At 46.7% G+C, this 17,145-nt stretch overlaps 1 protein-coding gene across 5 annotated transcripts in view; it reads left to right on the top strand.

The window, feature by feature from the left end:
* The window catches only part of LRRC45 (leucine rich repeat containing 45), an 18,655-nt gene extending 1,510 nt beyond the window's left edge, over window positions 1–17,145 (top strand). For 2 of the 5 annotated variants that reach the window (XM_083598362.1, XM_083598360.1), the window contains 17 exons: window positions 2,903–3,215; window positions 4,772–4,833; window positions 5,719–5,789; window positions 6,124–6,302; window positions 7,458–7,586; window positions 8,360–8,472; window positions 9,409–9,467; window positions 10,051–10,128; window positions 11,032–11,167; window positions 11,610–11,687; window positions 11,881–11,992; window positions 12,119–12,189; window positions 12,898–12,990; window positions 13,239–13,331; window positions 14,019–14,192; window positions 15,344–15,491; window positions 16,251–17,145. In XM_083598362.1, the coding sequence (XP_083454488.1) occupies window positions 2,978–3,215; window positions 4,772–4,833; window positions 5,719–5,789; window positions 6,124–6,302; window positions 7,458–7,586; window positions 8,360–8,472; window positions 9,409–9,467; window positions 10,051–10,128; window positions 11,032–11,167; window positions 11,610–11,687; window positions 11,881–11,992; window positions 12,119–12,189; window positions 12,898–12,990; window positions 13,239–13,331; window positions 14,019–14,192; window positions 15,344–15,491; window positions 16,251–16,447 (2,031 nt within the window). In that variant the 5' untranslated portion in view covers window positions 2,903–2,977 and the 3' untranslated portion in view covers window positions 16,448–17,145. The other 3 variants (XM_083598363.1, XM_083598361.1, XM_083598359.1) reach the window with 3 other exon arrangements.

The raw sequence follows: 17,145 nt of genomic DNA, 5'->3' as shown, positions 1-17,145 counted from the left end.
CAATCAAAGACTGTGACTTAGTCACACCGAATTCGGTGGGATTTACTAAGTAAACATTTATAGGACTGGATCACACAGTTGCAGTTCCTGAGCTTGCTTAGCTCCCTGGAAGTAGTTCTGTATCCAAAAGGTTTAGGGCCGGGCCGTTAGGCTGCCTTCCTAAGTCAACTTAAGTCATTGAAAGTCTGATTGAATTTAATGCATCTTACCTCTGAGTAAACTTGGCTAGGACCAAGCTTTAAGTCCGCATACTAGGCACTGGAGCTACTGACACTGAAATAGTACTAAAATGCTTCTATACAACTATTGTCACCATCTCTTAATAACTTCGTGCCAACTGTATGATGGGTGCTAGAAAATACACAAATAAAGTTGTTTTATTTCTCAGGGTAATTTTAGTCAGAACCTTCCTTGGCATGGACACAGCTGACGGGCTGAGAAACAAATAGTGGGTACAGAGCAAGGAAATGTGATGGCATACGCTTTCTCTAAATTCCACTAGGCCAGGCAAGGTCTAGCTTTCCCTAGGAGCAACTTTCCCAGCCAGTGTTGGCTGGGACCAGAGGCAAATGCAGACAGAGCAATGAATATAAATGTTATTTTGTACAGTAGGCTATTTTCTACACACACACAAATACCCCTATTATTCTCCATCCAGACTAGTAGGAATCATTATCAGAGTTCAATGACATATTCCAAATAGGCAAAAACACTCAAAGGGAATGTGAATCAAGGCCTTTAGTTTGGTGAGGAGCACTACAGTTCCCAGGATGATTGGGGGGGAGGGGAGTCATGAGCTTTTAATGTATAGTGTGGATCTGACTAGTTGATACACTTTGCCACCTCTTCCCACAATTCAGCAACTATTCAACATTCCCGGTGCTCGTCTTCCTAACGGCTTCCCTGTCTCCATGCTTTCAATGGAGAGCAGCAATTCTTCCTTTAGTAAAACTTTCAAATAGAATCTGATGTATGCAGAATCTGCTGCTGATTCAGCCTTTTAAATTTGAAATCCACACTGATCAGAACTTTCACTTCTCTTTTTCCTCTATCCTACTCTTCTGTTCATTTGATTTTCTCTTCTTTTTTGTCTACTGAGGCATGAATGGGTATGAAAGTGTGGCTGAATGTATACAATTAGTATATTCACAACAAGTTTTTTAAAACTGCAAGACAGTGTTGAAGGGAAAGTATAGGGAGAGAATGGGCGAGGCAAAGTAAGAATACATATATGAAACCGTTTCAACCAATTTCTTATTGCTTTACATATTTTTCTTCCAATTAAGACAGTGGGTGGCGCTGTGGGTTAAACCACAGAGCCTAGGGCTTGCCAATCAGAAGGCCGGTGGTTCGAATCCCCGTGACGGGGTGAGCTCCCGTTGCTTTGTCCCTGCTCCTGCCAACCTAGCAGTTCGAAAGCACGAAGTGCAAGTAGATAAATAGGTACCGCTCCGGCAGGAAGGTAAACGGCGTTTCTGTGCGCTGCTCTGGTTCGCCAGAACCGGCTTAGTCATGGTGGCCACATGACCCGGAAGCTGTACACCGGCTCCCTCGGCTAATAAAGAGAGATGAGCGCCACAACCCCAGAGTTGTCCACGACTAGACCTAATGGTCAGGGATCCTTTACCTTTAAACTTTTAAAAAGCCAAGTGAGTAGTTTTGTTCAGGGGAAGCCTGCAGATTTCAGAACCAATGTAATTTGACGTTTCACACAGTGACTTGTAGACACAAGAATTAACTGCCTCTATTGAAAAGAACTGTGCTTGGCAGTGTGAGGTGATACATAATGCTTGAAATGTGATAGTGGTTACTTTTGCTGCAGTCACTGAGTGGTTAACATGTATGTGTGAACTCATCCTGAGACTGAACTGTTACTGTGAACTAATTTACAAGTAAGTGGATTGTTCTCACATAAACATAAAGTGTCTAATTCTCATCCCTGATGGCACACTGTAGTGTCATATTGTACCCCACATCTCTATAACAGTTTCTCACAGAAAACATGTGTGATTCCAAGGCAAACCTCCAGGGATGCAGACAACAACTTGGCATCTTTGTGTGAAAGGCTGGCTTCATCCTTCCCAGTTAAATTAATGCATTAATTTGATAACACACACACAAAAATAAACAAGTTTTCCCGAAGTCCTGTATTCTGCAGAATGTGCACCCCAGATTTCAGCATCTTACATTTCCACAGAATATGAGAGACTAGCCAGACTTGCATTTTGATTCTGGCTAATCTCTCACGTTCAGGAATCTTGTAGAACAGCCACACTAGATATTTATTTTTAAAGGATTCTCTTACACCACACGAAGACCACAGGTGCCTCTTATTTTAGAGAATGGCTGTCCCATAAAACAGGCACTGAAGGTCTCTCGAGACCTTTTAAACATGCTTGATCTGCCAACTCTAGTTCTTGTTAAGTTGCCTTCATTACTTCAGAAACTTAACCTAAAACACTTTATCAGATTCTAATTTGATTTCATATGTATCATTATATGTGTGTTTACCCTGTGTGTTTAAAACAAGAACTCCTTAGCAGAAGGAATGTCCGCAAGAAAGTCAAATATTACTTCTAAACTTCAACTCCCAGCATGCCTTACTTCCTAAATAATAGGATTTGGCAGAGGAAGAATTTAACTACATTACCCATCATGCTCCGTTCCCCTTGGTTACATAGGCTGGCGCTGGCAGTTGAAGGGTGAGGCTGTATTTCTAGCAACCCTCAGTGAGTGTTTGGAAACCTGACTGCTTTGTCTCGGGGTAAAGTTGGCTAGGCTGGTGCCATTCCTAGTGCCCTTATGTGGGGTTTTCTTAAAATCTTAAAAGCATGATTACCTGAGAGAAAGCACTCAGCAGCATGTATCAGGGTGGTAACATCTGACTGTTGCTGTCCCCCAGGCTACCCTCGGCTGCCATTTCATACCGGGACCCCTCTTAATTCCTCATCTACGTGGAGGGGCATGAGTGACACTGATGCCTGCCACAGAGATGGATGACTTCCGACGGTCCTACGTTAGGCTGTGCAAGGAGAGCGGTGCTGAACCCCAGGAAAGTATCCTGCAGCACTTGGAGGAAGCCTCAGGGAAAAGCCGCTTGGATTTAGCTACACACACCCTTTCTGTGGAAACCTGCGGGGTCCTGGGCAAGCTGTTGCAGGATGAACTCCAGTTCACCGAGATCACGCTGAGCAATTGTATGCTGAGTGAAGAAGGTGGGGCTCTGTTTGTTCATAAGGCAATTCTTGATTTCTGTCCTTTCCTGTGAATAGACCGTAAAAGCCAAAGTCCGTGGCCTCTTTTCCTCATGGCCTCTCACCCATCCTTCAGTTACTGATGTGGCTTTGTCACCCATATGTTTTCGTTGCGTTGCACAAGTGGGAATTTCTTCTTCTCGTAAAAGGGGTTTCCAGTATCACTTGGGAAGGAATAAAACAAAAGATTACAAGTTGCCATGGGAGGCCCAGGAATAAAAGGGCTTGGAATACCTGCTGGTGGCAATTGCCGTAAGGGGATTTGGTCACTATTCAGAACCATGATGCCTCTATGAGGGGTGCATTTGAAATCCCATCAAGAGTCAAACAATGATGTGTGAAGTGATGTAAAATTGATTTTTGCAGAAAGTGGATTTTCCTCAGTGCCACAGCAGGGGAGGAAAGGGTTAACACCCCCCCCCCATGCTTGCTAATTACCAGCCACCCAGGCTGGGGCATTTTTTCCATAATGTGAAGACAGCATTTAACAGACTAAGCCCCAGAAAATATTACACTGAAACAGAATTTTCCCAGTTCCCAAATAACATGTTGTTAACAGAGCCTCTTACACAGGGCCAGGCATACACTGCAATTTCTGTGATTGCACTATGTAATAATTGGCAGTGGGGGCAGAATACAGCATTCTGAGAATACAGGCTTATTCCTAACCCTAAAACATGGGTGAAAAGCTTGTTGCCCTCCAGATGCACTTGTTGCACTCTCTGATCGCTGGTCATATGGGCTGGTGCTGATGAAAGTCATAGTCCAAAACATTCAGAAGGCACAAGCTTGAGGGAGACTGCCTCAAAGCATTCAGGTAAAATAACAGGAGCTGTAAGGCAATTAGAGAAGGCCAATGGCCTCTCTAGAATTGCCCCATTTTTCTTTTTTTTGACAGAAGGTGTGCCTTTTGGGACTGCCTTCTACAATATGGATGGGAAACATCCAGGGGTCAAATGTAGCACTTTATCTGCCTCTCAAGGCTTCTCCCCCCCCCTCCCCCAGACACCTCTCCCCTGCAGACCTCCAAGTGTGGGTCCATTTAGTGTGGGCATTCCATTAAGTACTTGAGCCTAGAGCCAGTAGCAAAGCTTTGGATTGGGCCTGATGGCTCACAACATGCATAAGATGGTGCTTTAAATGAGTTATGCCTCCCCTTTGAAACAGCTTTTCCAGGCTAGAGTTATAGGCAACACATAATCCCAGAGGAAGACCTTTTGGCACCCATTAGAGCAGGGATAGCCAACATAGTGTGTTCTAGATATTTTGGACTACAACTCATCCATCGTCCATGACCGTTGGCCATACTGGCTGAGGCTGATGGAAATTGTCCACAGCATATAGAGGGCATCTGTTTGGCCACTCCTGTGTTAGAATCATAGCAAGAAGTTGCTGACTACAGAGTTTGCCTGACTGAAACAAATACCTGCTGACTCTTGCTGCTCATACCCAGGGGTTGAGAGGCCAGACCTTTAGTACAAAAAGGAATTAACTGCTCTTTCCTTTTTCCCTTACAGGGGCTAAGCTACTACTTCATGGACTTTGTTCCAACACTGTTGTGAAATCCTTGGATCTGAAGGTGAGTCGGTTCCACTTCCAAGTAGTGGGGTCCAGAAATGACTAAAATGCAACTTTGGAATTTTGAGAATCCCAGCTATTTTTAAAGGCTGAATTCCTCATCTTCACAGTTGCAGAGGCACAGTTTTAAATGTAAAGGCAGGAATTCAGAATCGTAAGTCCCAGTTAATTGCTTTAAACTCTTACAGGTTCTGTGCATATGGTTTTGCATCCCAGTCCTAAATACATGTGGAACAAAGTGCCAATAAGAAATAACTAGCTCCTCATTACCCCCCCCCCACAAGCCAAGAGAGACAAATATTTTGCTTAAGTTGCAGCATATGATTAGCCCAGACCTCAAATGTAAATAGCGTGTGTCTATGTTGCTAGTACAGACTTTTTTTTTTTTTGCAGTTTAAACGCCATGGCTTTCTCCCCAAAGGAATCTTGGAGTCTATTTATGTACTAACTAAATTTCACCCTGCTTTTCAGTTCAAATAACACAAAGTGATGTACAACAGCAGAATCATAAAAATAATAGTTGATAATGAAAATAAAAACATAACACTGAATGTGAACTGTAGTTCACATTCACAAGAGCTAGTCACAACATCTTTACAAGTTTCTAACTCCCAAGAGTCCTTGGGCAAAGCCATGGTACAAAAAGTTATTTTAAAGCAGTGTCGTTTGTAGTGTAGATGTACTTGTACCTGACGACGAGGCAAAGCAAGCAGCTGAATCCCATTTAATGGGGACCATGAGTGGGAGAGGGCCATTGTGCTGCTGGCTTGCTTAAGGGCTTCCCACAAGCATCTGAGAACAGGATAACAGACTAAGTGGGCCTCTGGTCTGACCCTGCCATGCTCATATGTTATCCTGTTAACTGCTGGGGCTTGGTTTGTTTCAGGGAAACAACCTACGATCTGTGGGGGCAGAGGCTCTGGGAAAACTGCTCAGGCAGAACAAGACAATCCGGAGGTGAGCAGCCACAGGGATTTGGGGGTACATCATCTCCTTTTGGACCTTTCTGGGGGTGCACTGTGTGCATGTATCACATCAAGTTCTTCGAAATCTGACCAGGAGCAGCTTCTCCTGTTGTTGCTGAGCGAAACTGAAAAGATTGGGTGGGTTCTTTCTTGTCTCTACAAAATTATTGTCACACAATATTACCTCATAAAATTGGTACTGAGTGCGAGGAAAATTAAAGGCTCCTTGCTTGGTGTATGGCCCAGTCTTAGCTGTGCTGTTACGTCTCTTGCCTAACGTGGTCTCTTTGCCTTTCTTTTTGACTCTTCCCCGCTCCCAACTCCAGCCTCACTTTGGAATGGAACAACTTGGGTGTATGGGAAGAAAGCTTTGCCATTTTCTGTGAGGGCCTTGGCGCCAATGGTCACATCCAGTACCTGGATCTGCGCAATAACCAGATCAACCACCAGGGGGCAGGAGAGCTGTCCATGGCGCTGAAAGCCAATTCCAGTCTTCGGGAACTTGGTAAGACTCAGATTTACTTCTCTGGGCCACGCTTTCAGAATAAAAATATGCTCATGCCACACCAAATCAGTCAGCAATACATTGGAAAACACAGCTAGGATTGTCCTTGGTATTACTTGATGCTCTTGCTCTCATTTTAAAAAGATACATATCCATAGTCTAGAAATAAATATATATTATGTTGACACTATATTATACCACACTTAAATGTTTAAATGTTCCTTGGATGGTCCTTGAATCTTCCCTGCCCGGCTACATCAGTGGGGGATGCCACACCCTTTGAGAACCACTGCTCTAAGCAGTGAAGCATCTTCCCCTTCTTGTCAGCCCAGTTCCTTTTTCAGGGAAGCGATGACTGCTCTCCTGGCTTGAGCCTTGGACTCTGCTTACTTCTGAAGGTATCTGCAGTGACACACTTTCACCCTGGGATCGTTTGACTCCTGCACTGCAGCCACCAGATGCTACCGAGCAGCATCCGCAGAATTGGAGGTGGTGCTGAGGCAGCTGGGCATCTCACTTTGCAGATTTTGATACTCTGTTCAGAAAGATATAAACTTGCCCACTCTCGACCAACCAAGCCAGGGCTTAGAACTGTACAAGTGCAGACACGGCCTTAGTGGCCTGTTCTGTGCCTTTTGGCATGAGGCCTTCAGCCATTGAGCTTTATTGGCTGCCTGGCTGGCACCTGAAGCAACGCATGGCAAAATACATAAAACTCCACACACACACGCAAACGCAAAGTCTCGCTAGCCTGCAAAGTATCCTTACATAAGCATTTTCAAGTTGAGCCCTGTGCATAATTTGGTGCACACGTAAACCCATAGTAATTAATGGGCTTAAGCACCTCTTAATTATGCATAGAATTATACTGCTCGTTTCACACACGTATAAGAAAGTATGGATCTGTTCCTTTGCTAAACTTTGCAGCAGTTCAGCAAGCATTTATCTCCCTAGTGCAAAAAAAAGGACATGAAGGGGAATGCCACCAGAAATTAGCCTCCTAGCCCTTTTCACTGGACCCTCGATGAATTGCAGTTATAGGTAACACCCCCCCCCCCAAGTGGCCTAGTTTCAGCTGCTGGTGTGTGAAAACTTGGGAAAGCGAGAGCTTGTGTTTAACTGGTGGTCATGTGTGGTGCTTTTCTTCTTACTTAGATCTGCGCTGGAATAACATTGGGCTCCTGGGGGGCCGTGCACTCCTGAATTGCCTGCATAGCAACCGGGCACTACGACAACTGGAATTGGCCGGGAACAATGTGCCCAGTGACATCCTGAAGGCTGTGGGTGAGCAGCTGTGCCAACCCTTTACGTGCTTAGAGTTCTACATTCAGCTGTTGCAGCGGGCTGCCCTGTACCCAACGGTCCTGTACAAGAGGTCAACGTCCAGCCTGAGACCAAAGAAGATTTTCAGACAAGCTCACAGTTCTTTGAAGTTGACAGTACATCCTGGGCTGGGAGGGAGGGCAGCACATTTGCTGGGTTTTTTAAGTTTATATTATGGGCGTCTCAGAGGTAACTGGTAGGCCCCTGTTGAAAACAGAGTGTTTGGTTTACTCCAGCAATGCTCTTCGTATGTTACACTCCCCATTTTGATGCCAGATGCACAGGGAACATACTAACAACAATTGTTGGATTTCACATTTGTGACTCTGGGACAAAACTGACCTTATTGGTCATAGGAAGCTGTACGCCGGCTCCTTCAGCCATTAAAGCGAGATGAGCGCCGCAACCCCAGAGTCGTCCACAACTGGACCTAATGGTCAGGGGTACCTTTACCTTTACCTATATGATTGATTGATTGATTGCATTTATATCCCCTTCCCTTTTCTCCCAAGGAGCTCAAGGTGGCAACAGCCTTGTAAGGTAGATTAGGTTGAGAGTTAGTGACTGGCCCAAGGTCACCCATTGAGTTTCATGACTGAGTAGAGACTAGAACCCCAGACTCCCAGGTCTGGGTCCAACGTTCTATCGACTACACATCACTGGCTGCTCACCCTGAGCAGAATATTTGGTGAAAAGGTTCATCTATGCACTTTCTCTCTCTCCCTCTGGCCCAGATCAAGCCATGGAACACAACCAAGAACGTCAGAACATCCTCTGCAAGAGTCGGAGCATGACCCAAGTGCTCAGCAAAGAGGTGATAAGCTTGAAGGAGAAGAACTCTAGACAGGTTTGTTAGCTTTGCTTGATAGTTTTTTGGGGGTATGTACTACGGAGCTGTCCTGTCTTCTTCATCCATGGATTCAATCAGATTCTCTATGGAGTGGAAGGGTTAATTTGTAATGGTGCTTGATCTTGAGGGCATTGCATTTCTAACCTCACTTGGTGATTCCTCCCAAGTTGCCAGAGGAAGTCGTTCTGATCTACAGAACCCTCTCAACTTCAGGTGGCAAACTACTTTGAACATACTAGAAATTGAAGAAAGCCTCGACCAGTTTGTCTGGTCTGGTCTAGGGAGAATTGTTACTGTAAAGTCATCTTTCTGGATTCCTGTGGCCTGGTAGAATTGCTGAAGCCAAGAGAAATGGGTAGTGCTCTGTGTAACTCTCAGCCTCCCAGAAATATCATCTGCACTAGTCCAGTGAAGAAAACTTAATTCCTTAAACTCCCTGAAAGTAATCCATTTGATTGAATGAATCCTTGGTCTCCCTATATATACCTGACAAGACACCTGTGGATCTAACCTGTTGCTCTTCAGCATCTTGGTGTTTACCTTCAGCTCTTGTGACTACAGTGATAACGTTCCCACAACAAAGAAAGACTTGCGGTCTTGTGAATAGAGCTTGAGGCTAGGACTGGGGAAACTCAGGTTCAAGCCATAAAGCTAATTGGATGAGTTTAGGCCATGCTACCTCTCAACTTAACCTGCTTCAGAGGATTGTTGTGTAGTTAGAATGCAGGGAGGAGGCATTGTGCATTTCCCAAAGCTCATTAGTAGAAGGGTAGGATTAAAAATCTATAGAGATGTTAACTGGAGGGCTGGGAAGAAAAGCTGTGGCCTGAGGCTAGAAAAGTTCGACTCTCCCAGTACTCTTGAGTACATTGGCCTGCTTGCTGCTTGAATTTAAAACTCAGGTTACTGATTTTATACATATGTGATTTGCAGTACCTGGATATGATGGACACCATTGACAAGCAGCGAGAGGTGATGAACCACAGCAGTAGGTGAGTGGATTGTGAGCTGCAGATTTTTTACCTCCTCAGCTGAGTCCAGACCTTGGTTCCTCAGTGTTGTTTTCAGGTGCTACTAAGGCCTTACGCCAATTAGAAATGGTAGCATGGAACAGGGAGCATCTCAAAAAGAGGATACTTCCACTGTGGAAGTTTAGGGATATTGCTATTTTACTTTGCTTCACTTTGTATGGTACAACCATGACATCTGTGCTGACCCTAATAGGTCTTCTGGACTAGCAGTCAGAATACTGTTATTTATTTATTTTAAAGGGGTTTTTTTTGCACCCGGCTTTCCTCATATAGTCAAAGGCAGCTTACAAAAATATCAAAACAGGTTATTCAAAGTGCTGAACCCTTGTAAAGCATTACCTGTCACATAGGAACTATCTACAAAGTATGCTGTGGGTTTTTAGAAAAAAAATGATTTCTAAGAATCTTCCTTCGGCTTGTTACTGTTTGTCCCATTTTAACCAGTACTTTTGTCACAACTTGGCTGCTCCCTTCCCTGCTCTTGCTACAAAGTTTATTTTACAGATAGTCCCCTACCTGGATATTGCCTCTCTCCTCCATGCAGGGTATCAGCGACACGAATTGGGCAGTTGCAAGAGGCCCTGACGGAGCGACATTCCGTGTTGAACTCGCTACAAGCAAAGTAAGGAGCAGCAACTCTCTGGGGACCCGCTGGGCAAGGGGGTTGGAAAAAGCAGGATTTCATTTCCACCCAGATATCTGGCTCAAGGGGAATCTCATTCTAAAGTTACATCCACACCATCCAATTAAAGCCCTCTTATACCACTTTAATAGTCATGGCTTCCTCCAAAGAATCATGGGAACTGTAGTTTGGGTTGCTGAGAGCTGTTAGGCAACTCCTCACAGAGCTACCGTTCCCAGTGCCCTTAACCAGTTCCCAGGATTCTTTGGGGGAAGCCATGACTGTTAAAATGGTCTAAGAGAGTTTTAAATGGATGGTGTGACCCATCTAATACACCATCTTGTTCTCGCTACTGGGACTCCCTCCTGGATCACAATTTGATCTAGACCAAGTCACACCAACCACACTACCGCTATGCAGAAATACAGCTAAAAATTAAGAGGTGGGTCCCCAAGTGCATGTCTTGGCAGAAGGTGGTCCCAAGTCTCAAAAGGTGGAAGATTACTGTCGTCGTGTACGCCTGGAGAAATACATTGGACTTGACCTGTGTTGCATGAATGCTGAAATGGTTTTCCAGCATCCAAAATGGATATGCTGTCTCTTTATTTAGTTATCACAATTATTTACATTCCACCAAGGTGGCTTACAGGTAGTATTTCAATTAGGTTAGTATTTTTATTGTATTTCTAAAATATCTATCAAAAACACATCCTGATCCTTCACACACAACGTTCACCCTGGCGTTCACCCTGCGCGTGAGGTTTTGTGGCTGTAAAGGTCTTCAGGTTGAAAGTGATTATGCAGGACAATTTGGCTCCTCCACCATCTGATTCTGGCCACAAGCACACGGGTGTTTGCTTTGCTGCATGTCCCTAATCTCACGTGACACTTCCTGCCTTGCAGACTCCAAATGACGGAGGCCGCTTTGGCTTTGTCCGAGCAGAAGGTGTGCAACCTGGGAGAGCTGCTGAGTACGGCAAAGCAGGAGCAGGCGAGACTGGTTGAGAGCCAGGCCAAAGAGTTGCAGCAACACAAAATGGTAGGCCGGGATGATCTGGGCAGACTGGGGCCATCTGTGGCTGAGAAAGTGGCAGGTGGCCAGTGTGGTGTAGTGGTTAAGAGCGGTAGTCTCGTAATCTGGTGAACCGGGTTCGCATCTCCACTCCTCCACATGCAGCTGCTGGGTGACCTTGGGCCACTCACACTTCTCTGAAGTCTCTCAGCCCCACTCACCTCACAGAGTGTTTGTTGTGGGGGAGAAAGGGAAAGGAGATTGTTAGCTGTTTTGAGACTCCTCAGGGTAGTGAGAAAGCGGGATATCAAATCCAAACTCTTCTTCTTCTTCAGCATGGAAGAAGTGGGAAAGGTGCCCAGAGCTGATGTGGTGGTATGGGAAGCAGTGCTACATAGGGGGTATGTGAGGAGGATGGAAGAAAAGTAGGGGAAGAAGAACTGATAGTTGCCACTGCCTGCCTTTGTAGGCATCTGCTAATCGAGAGGCAACACTTCAGCGAGAACTTTCAGCAGCCCATGAGAAAAACCTCCTGCTCAAGAATCAGGTAAGAGAATGGCTTGAGTATCTGCAATGGGTAGCTTACCTGAGTCACACACACAGACACACACCCCAGGAACTCCTGACAGCCCATCTTCTCCTTTTCCTGCCACCAGGCTCCTGCCTCTCCCCCTTGTCCCAGCAGTCCAGGGTGCAGAGACTGGGCTTGCCTGGGTATCATGAGAGTCGCTTCCTTCTAGGTGAGCGACCTGGAAAGAAGGTGCAAAGCACAGCAGGAGCAGCTCTTCCAGGTGAAGGAGGACCTGACCCACACAACTGCAGAAATGAAGCTGCGGGCTGTACAAGCTGAAGGTGAGCAGGATTTGGGGAGTCTGGAGCTGCTGAATGTAAGATGCAGTCTGGATTCCACAGAAGAGGTGAATCGGTGAAGGATCAAGCAGCTGGCACCTCATTGTAGTTCTCCCTGCTTATCCTCAGAGCGTTTGGACATGGAGAAGAAGAGGTTCAAGCAGGTCCTGGAAGATGCAGAGTCCCTTCGGCTGAAGGAGGTGAGGTTGAGGGCGGCCAAGTCCCTCAGCAGCGTCCCTGGGGAGAGGGGGGGGGCATGATAAGAAGACAAACACAGATCCCTTCTCAAGGAGGCAGAGCTGACTCAAGCTAACTTTCTGTCTCGGGTGAAAATTTAATTCCTTCATTTAGCATCTTGCTGCATAGGATGTAGGGTCGCAGAGTTTTTCCTACAGGAGGTTTCAGTCCCTTTCCCATTTCACATGACTGAATGAAGAGAAAAGGAAGGGGGTGCCCCCAGGGCAAAGTGGGGGTGGAAAGGCCTTTTGTTCTCTTTTGGGGGGAATTCCCCAATTACAATCTCCATTTCCCTCTTCTCCATACAAAGGACTGGATGCTTTCACAATGGTTCCCACATTTCAGATCTTACTTCCCAAGAGTCTGGGGCAGGGGAAATACATTTCCCCTTGAAGGATCTCCCAATTAACCTGTATGGCTTGCTGTGTTAGACTGACTCTAAGCAGAAGCTCCATAGTCTGAATCAGTCCTCATTTCTTATCAGGAGGCCAGTTCATTCATGTATCTATATTAAAAGGAAGGCTTTGCTCCCAAACCATTTGGGACAGAGTGGAGCCCAACATCCCTTTCTGAGCTGAGAATGAGAAGGTCCCCATTTGCTGAAGGGGTTACACTAGATGGTGCTCAGATGCTGTTATGTACCCCCTTCCTTTGTGCCATTCATAATGCAGGTAGATCACCTGAGCCATCACATGGAGGCAAGTGAGCGGTCCCTGCAGGAGCGCATCCAGAGACTGGAAGCCATCCGCATAGGGCTTGAGGAGGTGAGTGGAGCGGCAGCAGATCCGCCACAGGGTACGAAGTCCCAGCCATAAGCTGCTTACTGCCATAGGCAACCTTTGCGTGAAAAACATACCCAGTCCCTATCCTCTGTTGTTTTTCGACCTCCTCTAGGATCTTGGATCCAAATGCAACCTGTTGGATGAGAACACTCAGGAAGGCTGAAGTGACGTCGAGATTCTTAACAACCCAAAGTTGTCACGTAATGCCCTTTTTTTGCTTTTGTAACTAGGAATTGAGCCGAGTGAAAGCTGCTGCCCTTGTAGAGCGAGGCCAGATTGAGGAAGAGCTCATCAAAGCCAAGAACCAAGCCAGGTTGGAAGAGGTGAGCGCGGCTGGGTGCTGAGGGTGGAGCTACATGTTATAAGAAACAATGGGGGTGGTTGCAGAAGCTGCAACAGCAGCAAACCACTTGACTTGTCCCCATTCCATCCATAATGTGTTGTACCGCCTACATCATATCACATCACTGTGTTTCAACAGCCACACGAGTGGCACCCAGTGATGTGGAAACAGGGCCGGGAAACTCTCCATGTCATAGCATCAGGGTGTGAAACCACTTTGAGAGAGGGGGGATAACCATTTTGGAGCAGTGGGGGAGTGTTGGCATTTTCCATGGCAGCTTCATGTTTTCTTGCCTCTGCAGAACAGCAAAATATATGTTGCAGAACTGCACACTTGGAAGCGAATTCAACATCACATTGTATTGCTACTTCCAAAAACTGCAGGTGGCAAGCACGGTCTTAGAAATAGGAATTCCCCTTTCTCAAACACACACACACGGCTAACGTGAGCCCACAATCTATGCTTTTTGCTTCACAACTATGGCTTTTTCAAAAGTTGTGTGCAATTTCAGTCGAATAACTAAAGGATTAAAATTTGCACCAATAATGGGTGGAGGTTTTCCTTAACTGGAAGACGGCCCTAATTAGTGCATGCCAGTGTTATATATATAATTTCAAGCAGTTGCTTTCCCACCCCCTCCTCTCCCACCTCCTTTTGGGCTTTGCAGCAACAGCGACAGGAGCACCTGGAGGAGAAGCTGCGGCTGATGATGCAGTCCCGCGACGAGGCTCAGAATTACTGCCTGCAGCAGAAGCAAGCAGTGGCTGAGGCCCAGTCTAGGGAGGGCCACCTGAGCCTACAAGTGGAAGGGCTCAAGAGGCGGGTGGAAGAACTTCAGCAGGTGAATGGAGAGTGTGGTTTGGAAGCCATGGTGACTGAGTGGTATATACCGTATTTTTCTCTCTATAGGACGCATTTTTTCCCCATCCAAAAATGAAGGGGAAATGTGTGTGTGTTCTATGGAGCAATGCAGGCTTTCGCTGAAGCCTGGAGAGCAAGAGGGGCAGCTATCCGCAAGCCTTCGGAGCGCGGTGGGAGTTCCCGCCGGGCTCCGAAGGCTTGCGGATAGCAGCCTGCAGCCTGAAGCTCGGGGAGCACAGCGCTGTGCACCCCAGGCTTTGGGCAGCTATCCGCAAGACTTCGGAGCGCTCCCCCAGCTGCGCAACCTTGCCTCCGCTCCCAGAGCTGTTCTGGGGGCTGGGGTCGGGGGAAGCTTGGGCTTCCCCCGACCCAGCCCCATGGCTAAAAACGAAGCCGCACACAGCCTCTCCTGGCTGGAGAGGTTGTGCGTGGCTAAAGAGGAAGCCAAGACAGCCAGCGGAATGGATCCCGCTGGCTGTCTTGGCTTCTTTGCTCTTTGGGGCTGGGGGGGGATAATTTTTTTCCCTTTATTTCCCTCCTAAAAACTAAGTGCGCCCTATGGTTTGGTGCACCCTATGGAGCGAAAAATATGGTAAATTGCCTAAGCAGCAATAATAATAATAATAATAATAATAATAATAATAATAATAATAATAAATAAAGTGGAGAAAACGGGTAGGGCATCCTTCACTGCCAGAAAACCTAAGATTAAATTTTCAAACACATGCAATTTCTACTGACTGAAGTATTGAATTGGTGTAGAATTGGGTGTCTGTAAGACATGGTAGATTACCTCGGGTTACATACGCTTCAGGTTACAGACACTTCAGGTTACAGACTCTGCTAACCCAGAAATAGTACCTCAGATTAAGAACTTTGCTTCAGGATGAGAACAGAAATTGTGCAGCAGAGGTGCGGTGCCAGTGGGAGGCCCCATTAGCTAAAGTGGTGCTTCAGGTTAAGAACAGTTTGAGGTTAAGAACAGACCTTCGGAACCAATAAAGTACTTAACCCGAGGTACCACTGTACAGGGAAGGGATGGGATGGGCATCTCCTCTGAGCTTTTAAAATGGTTCATACTTAGCCTGCAGCCCTCTTGACTTGCTTTGTCGCCTGTATTTCGGATGGCAGGAGTTGAGCAGCAAGGAACAGGAGAAGGTAACTGAGATCAACAAAGTGCGAGTAGGGCTGCAGGAGCAGATAGGACACCTTGAGGCCGAGAGGACGGCACAGGAAGGGCTGCGGGAGAAGATTGCAGCCCTGGAGCGACAGCTGAAAGGTAGGGAATGGTGTGTCTCTGCTTCCCCGGAAGCTGCAAGGAACAGGGTGGTATGCCATGCCTGTGAGACCAAGGCGATCTATTTCTAACTCCACCAAGTACTCTTATTGCATCCTTTGATGCCTTGGAGCCGGGTCTGACAAATGGGACCTTTTGCATCCTGCTTCCCTCTTGCTGGCAGATTTGGGACTGAAGGAGGCAGAGATGGCTGACATAGAGTCCCAGCAAAGGAGGAGGAAATGAGAGGGCTGTCTGGAATCCATGTGGCAGCCTCTCTCAAACTGAGGGGAACACATAAAGAGAAATAGTAGTGTTTGATGCAGGGCAGGAGTAGAAGATTAAGTGGCTTGTACATGAGCAAGAGGTGTAAAGGTGGGACCTTTGCCGTCTACCAGCTGGGGACAAAGTCACATCCAGCCCTCGGGATTGAGAAGATTGGGGCGCCCCCTCTTATTTCTGCCTCCCAGGTATCCCAGATGCCAACTCCCCAAACAGCAGTGCAATTGCAGCTCTTGTCCAGTAGCATCTTTGGAGCTGGAGGAGTGACTTGTCACTGGTTTGCCCATTTTGTCATTCTAGGAGGTTTACATTCAAAGAAGAAACCTAGATTTCTCCACCAGTAGAGATCATATGGGCAATGGGGGCTTTCTGGTTTTCTGCCACTGCTGTGTAAAGCTTAGCCCAGCCCCAAGAGCATTTCCAGAATCCTGAGGACCACAGAGGTCTTGCTGTGCTGATGCTTTGTTCCTCCTTATGTAGTTCTGTCCAGCAACCACCGGGAGGCGCTACTGGACAAAGAGGGTGAAGTCTCAAGCCTACTGGAGAAGCTGCGGGTTCGTGAGGCAGAGATCTCCAGGATGAGGGAGGAGGAAGCCCAGCGAGTCAGCTTTCTTCAGAACGCCATCATGTCTTACGTGCAGGGCTCCCCGCGAAGCACTCAGAGCCCCAAGAAGTGAGCATGAGGATCCTGGCTTCAAGGAAGGGTGTCTCAATTATTACTGTGGACAGGTTGTGGAGTATCATGGAGTCCATCTTCCTTATGTCGCTAGGAGATCCTGCAAGAGAGACTGCACTGCGTCAGCTTACCTGAGGCTGGGCCTGAGGTATCATTGGAGTGTTTGCCGTTGCCTTAGGAACTATTTTAATGGTCTGCACCAAAGCCAAGTCTTGTTTTTAAACCTTCAAACTATGAGGAAGGCTCAAAGGCAAAGCCATCCATTCCAGTTTGTGAGACCACAGAACGGTCTGGTCGCACGGGCAGGAAATACAATGTCTTCCTACGTGACAGGCATTAGCCTCAGCCTTTGGTCTGATGCACGTTACCTCAGTGGCATGACCTGAAGCAAAAGCCCCCTCCCAGCCGCAATGTAGCCAACTGTCCTACTGTATCAGGAAGAAGTGAAAGCACCAATTTCTCAGATACCCCAGATCATGTAGGTATTTGCCACGCCAGACTTTCACCTGCACAGGGACTACTGATGCAGACATGGGGGAAATTCTATTTCATGGAGAAGGTTGGGACAGGAATTGCTTTCTATAGCCTGGTCTATATCCATCAGCTCCTTCCACAGAGCGTATAATTTGCCTTCCATGCTTGGGAGGAGCTCTCTTGTTGCAGCTTTCGAAAGTGATCATTACAGTGAGCAAACCTCTA

Source organism: Podarcis filfolensis, assembly GCF_964270895.1.
Source record: "Podarcis filfolensis genome assembly, chromosome: 2".
Classification (NCBI taxonomy): domain Eukaryota; kingdom Metazoa; phylum Chordata; class Lepidosauria; order Squamata; family Lacertidae; genus Podarcis; species Podarcis filfolensis.
This window is presented reverse-complemented; position numbering and strand designations above follow the sequence as displayed.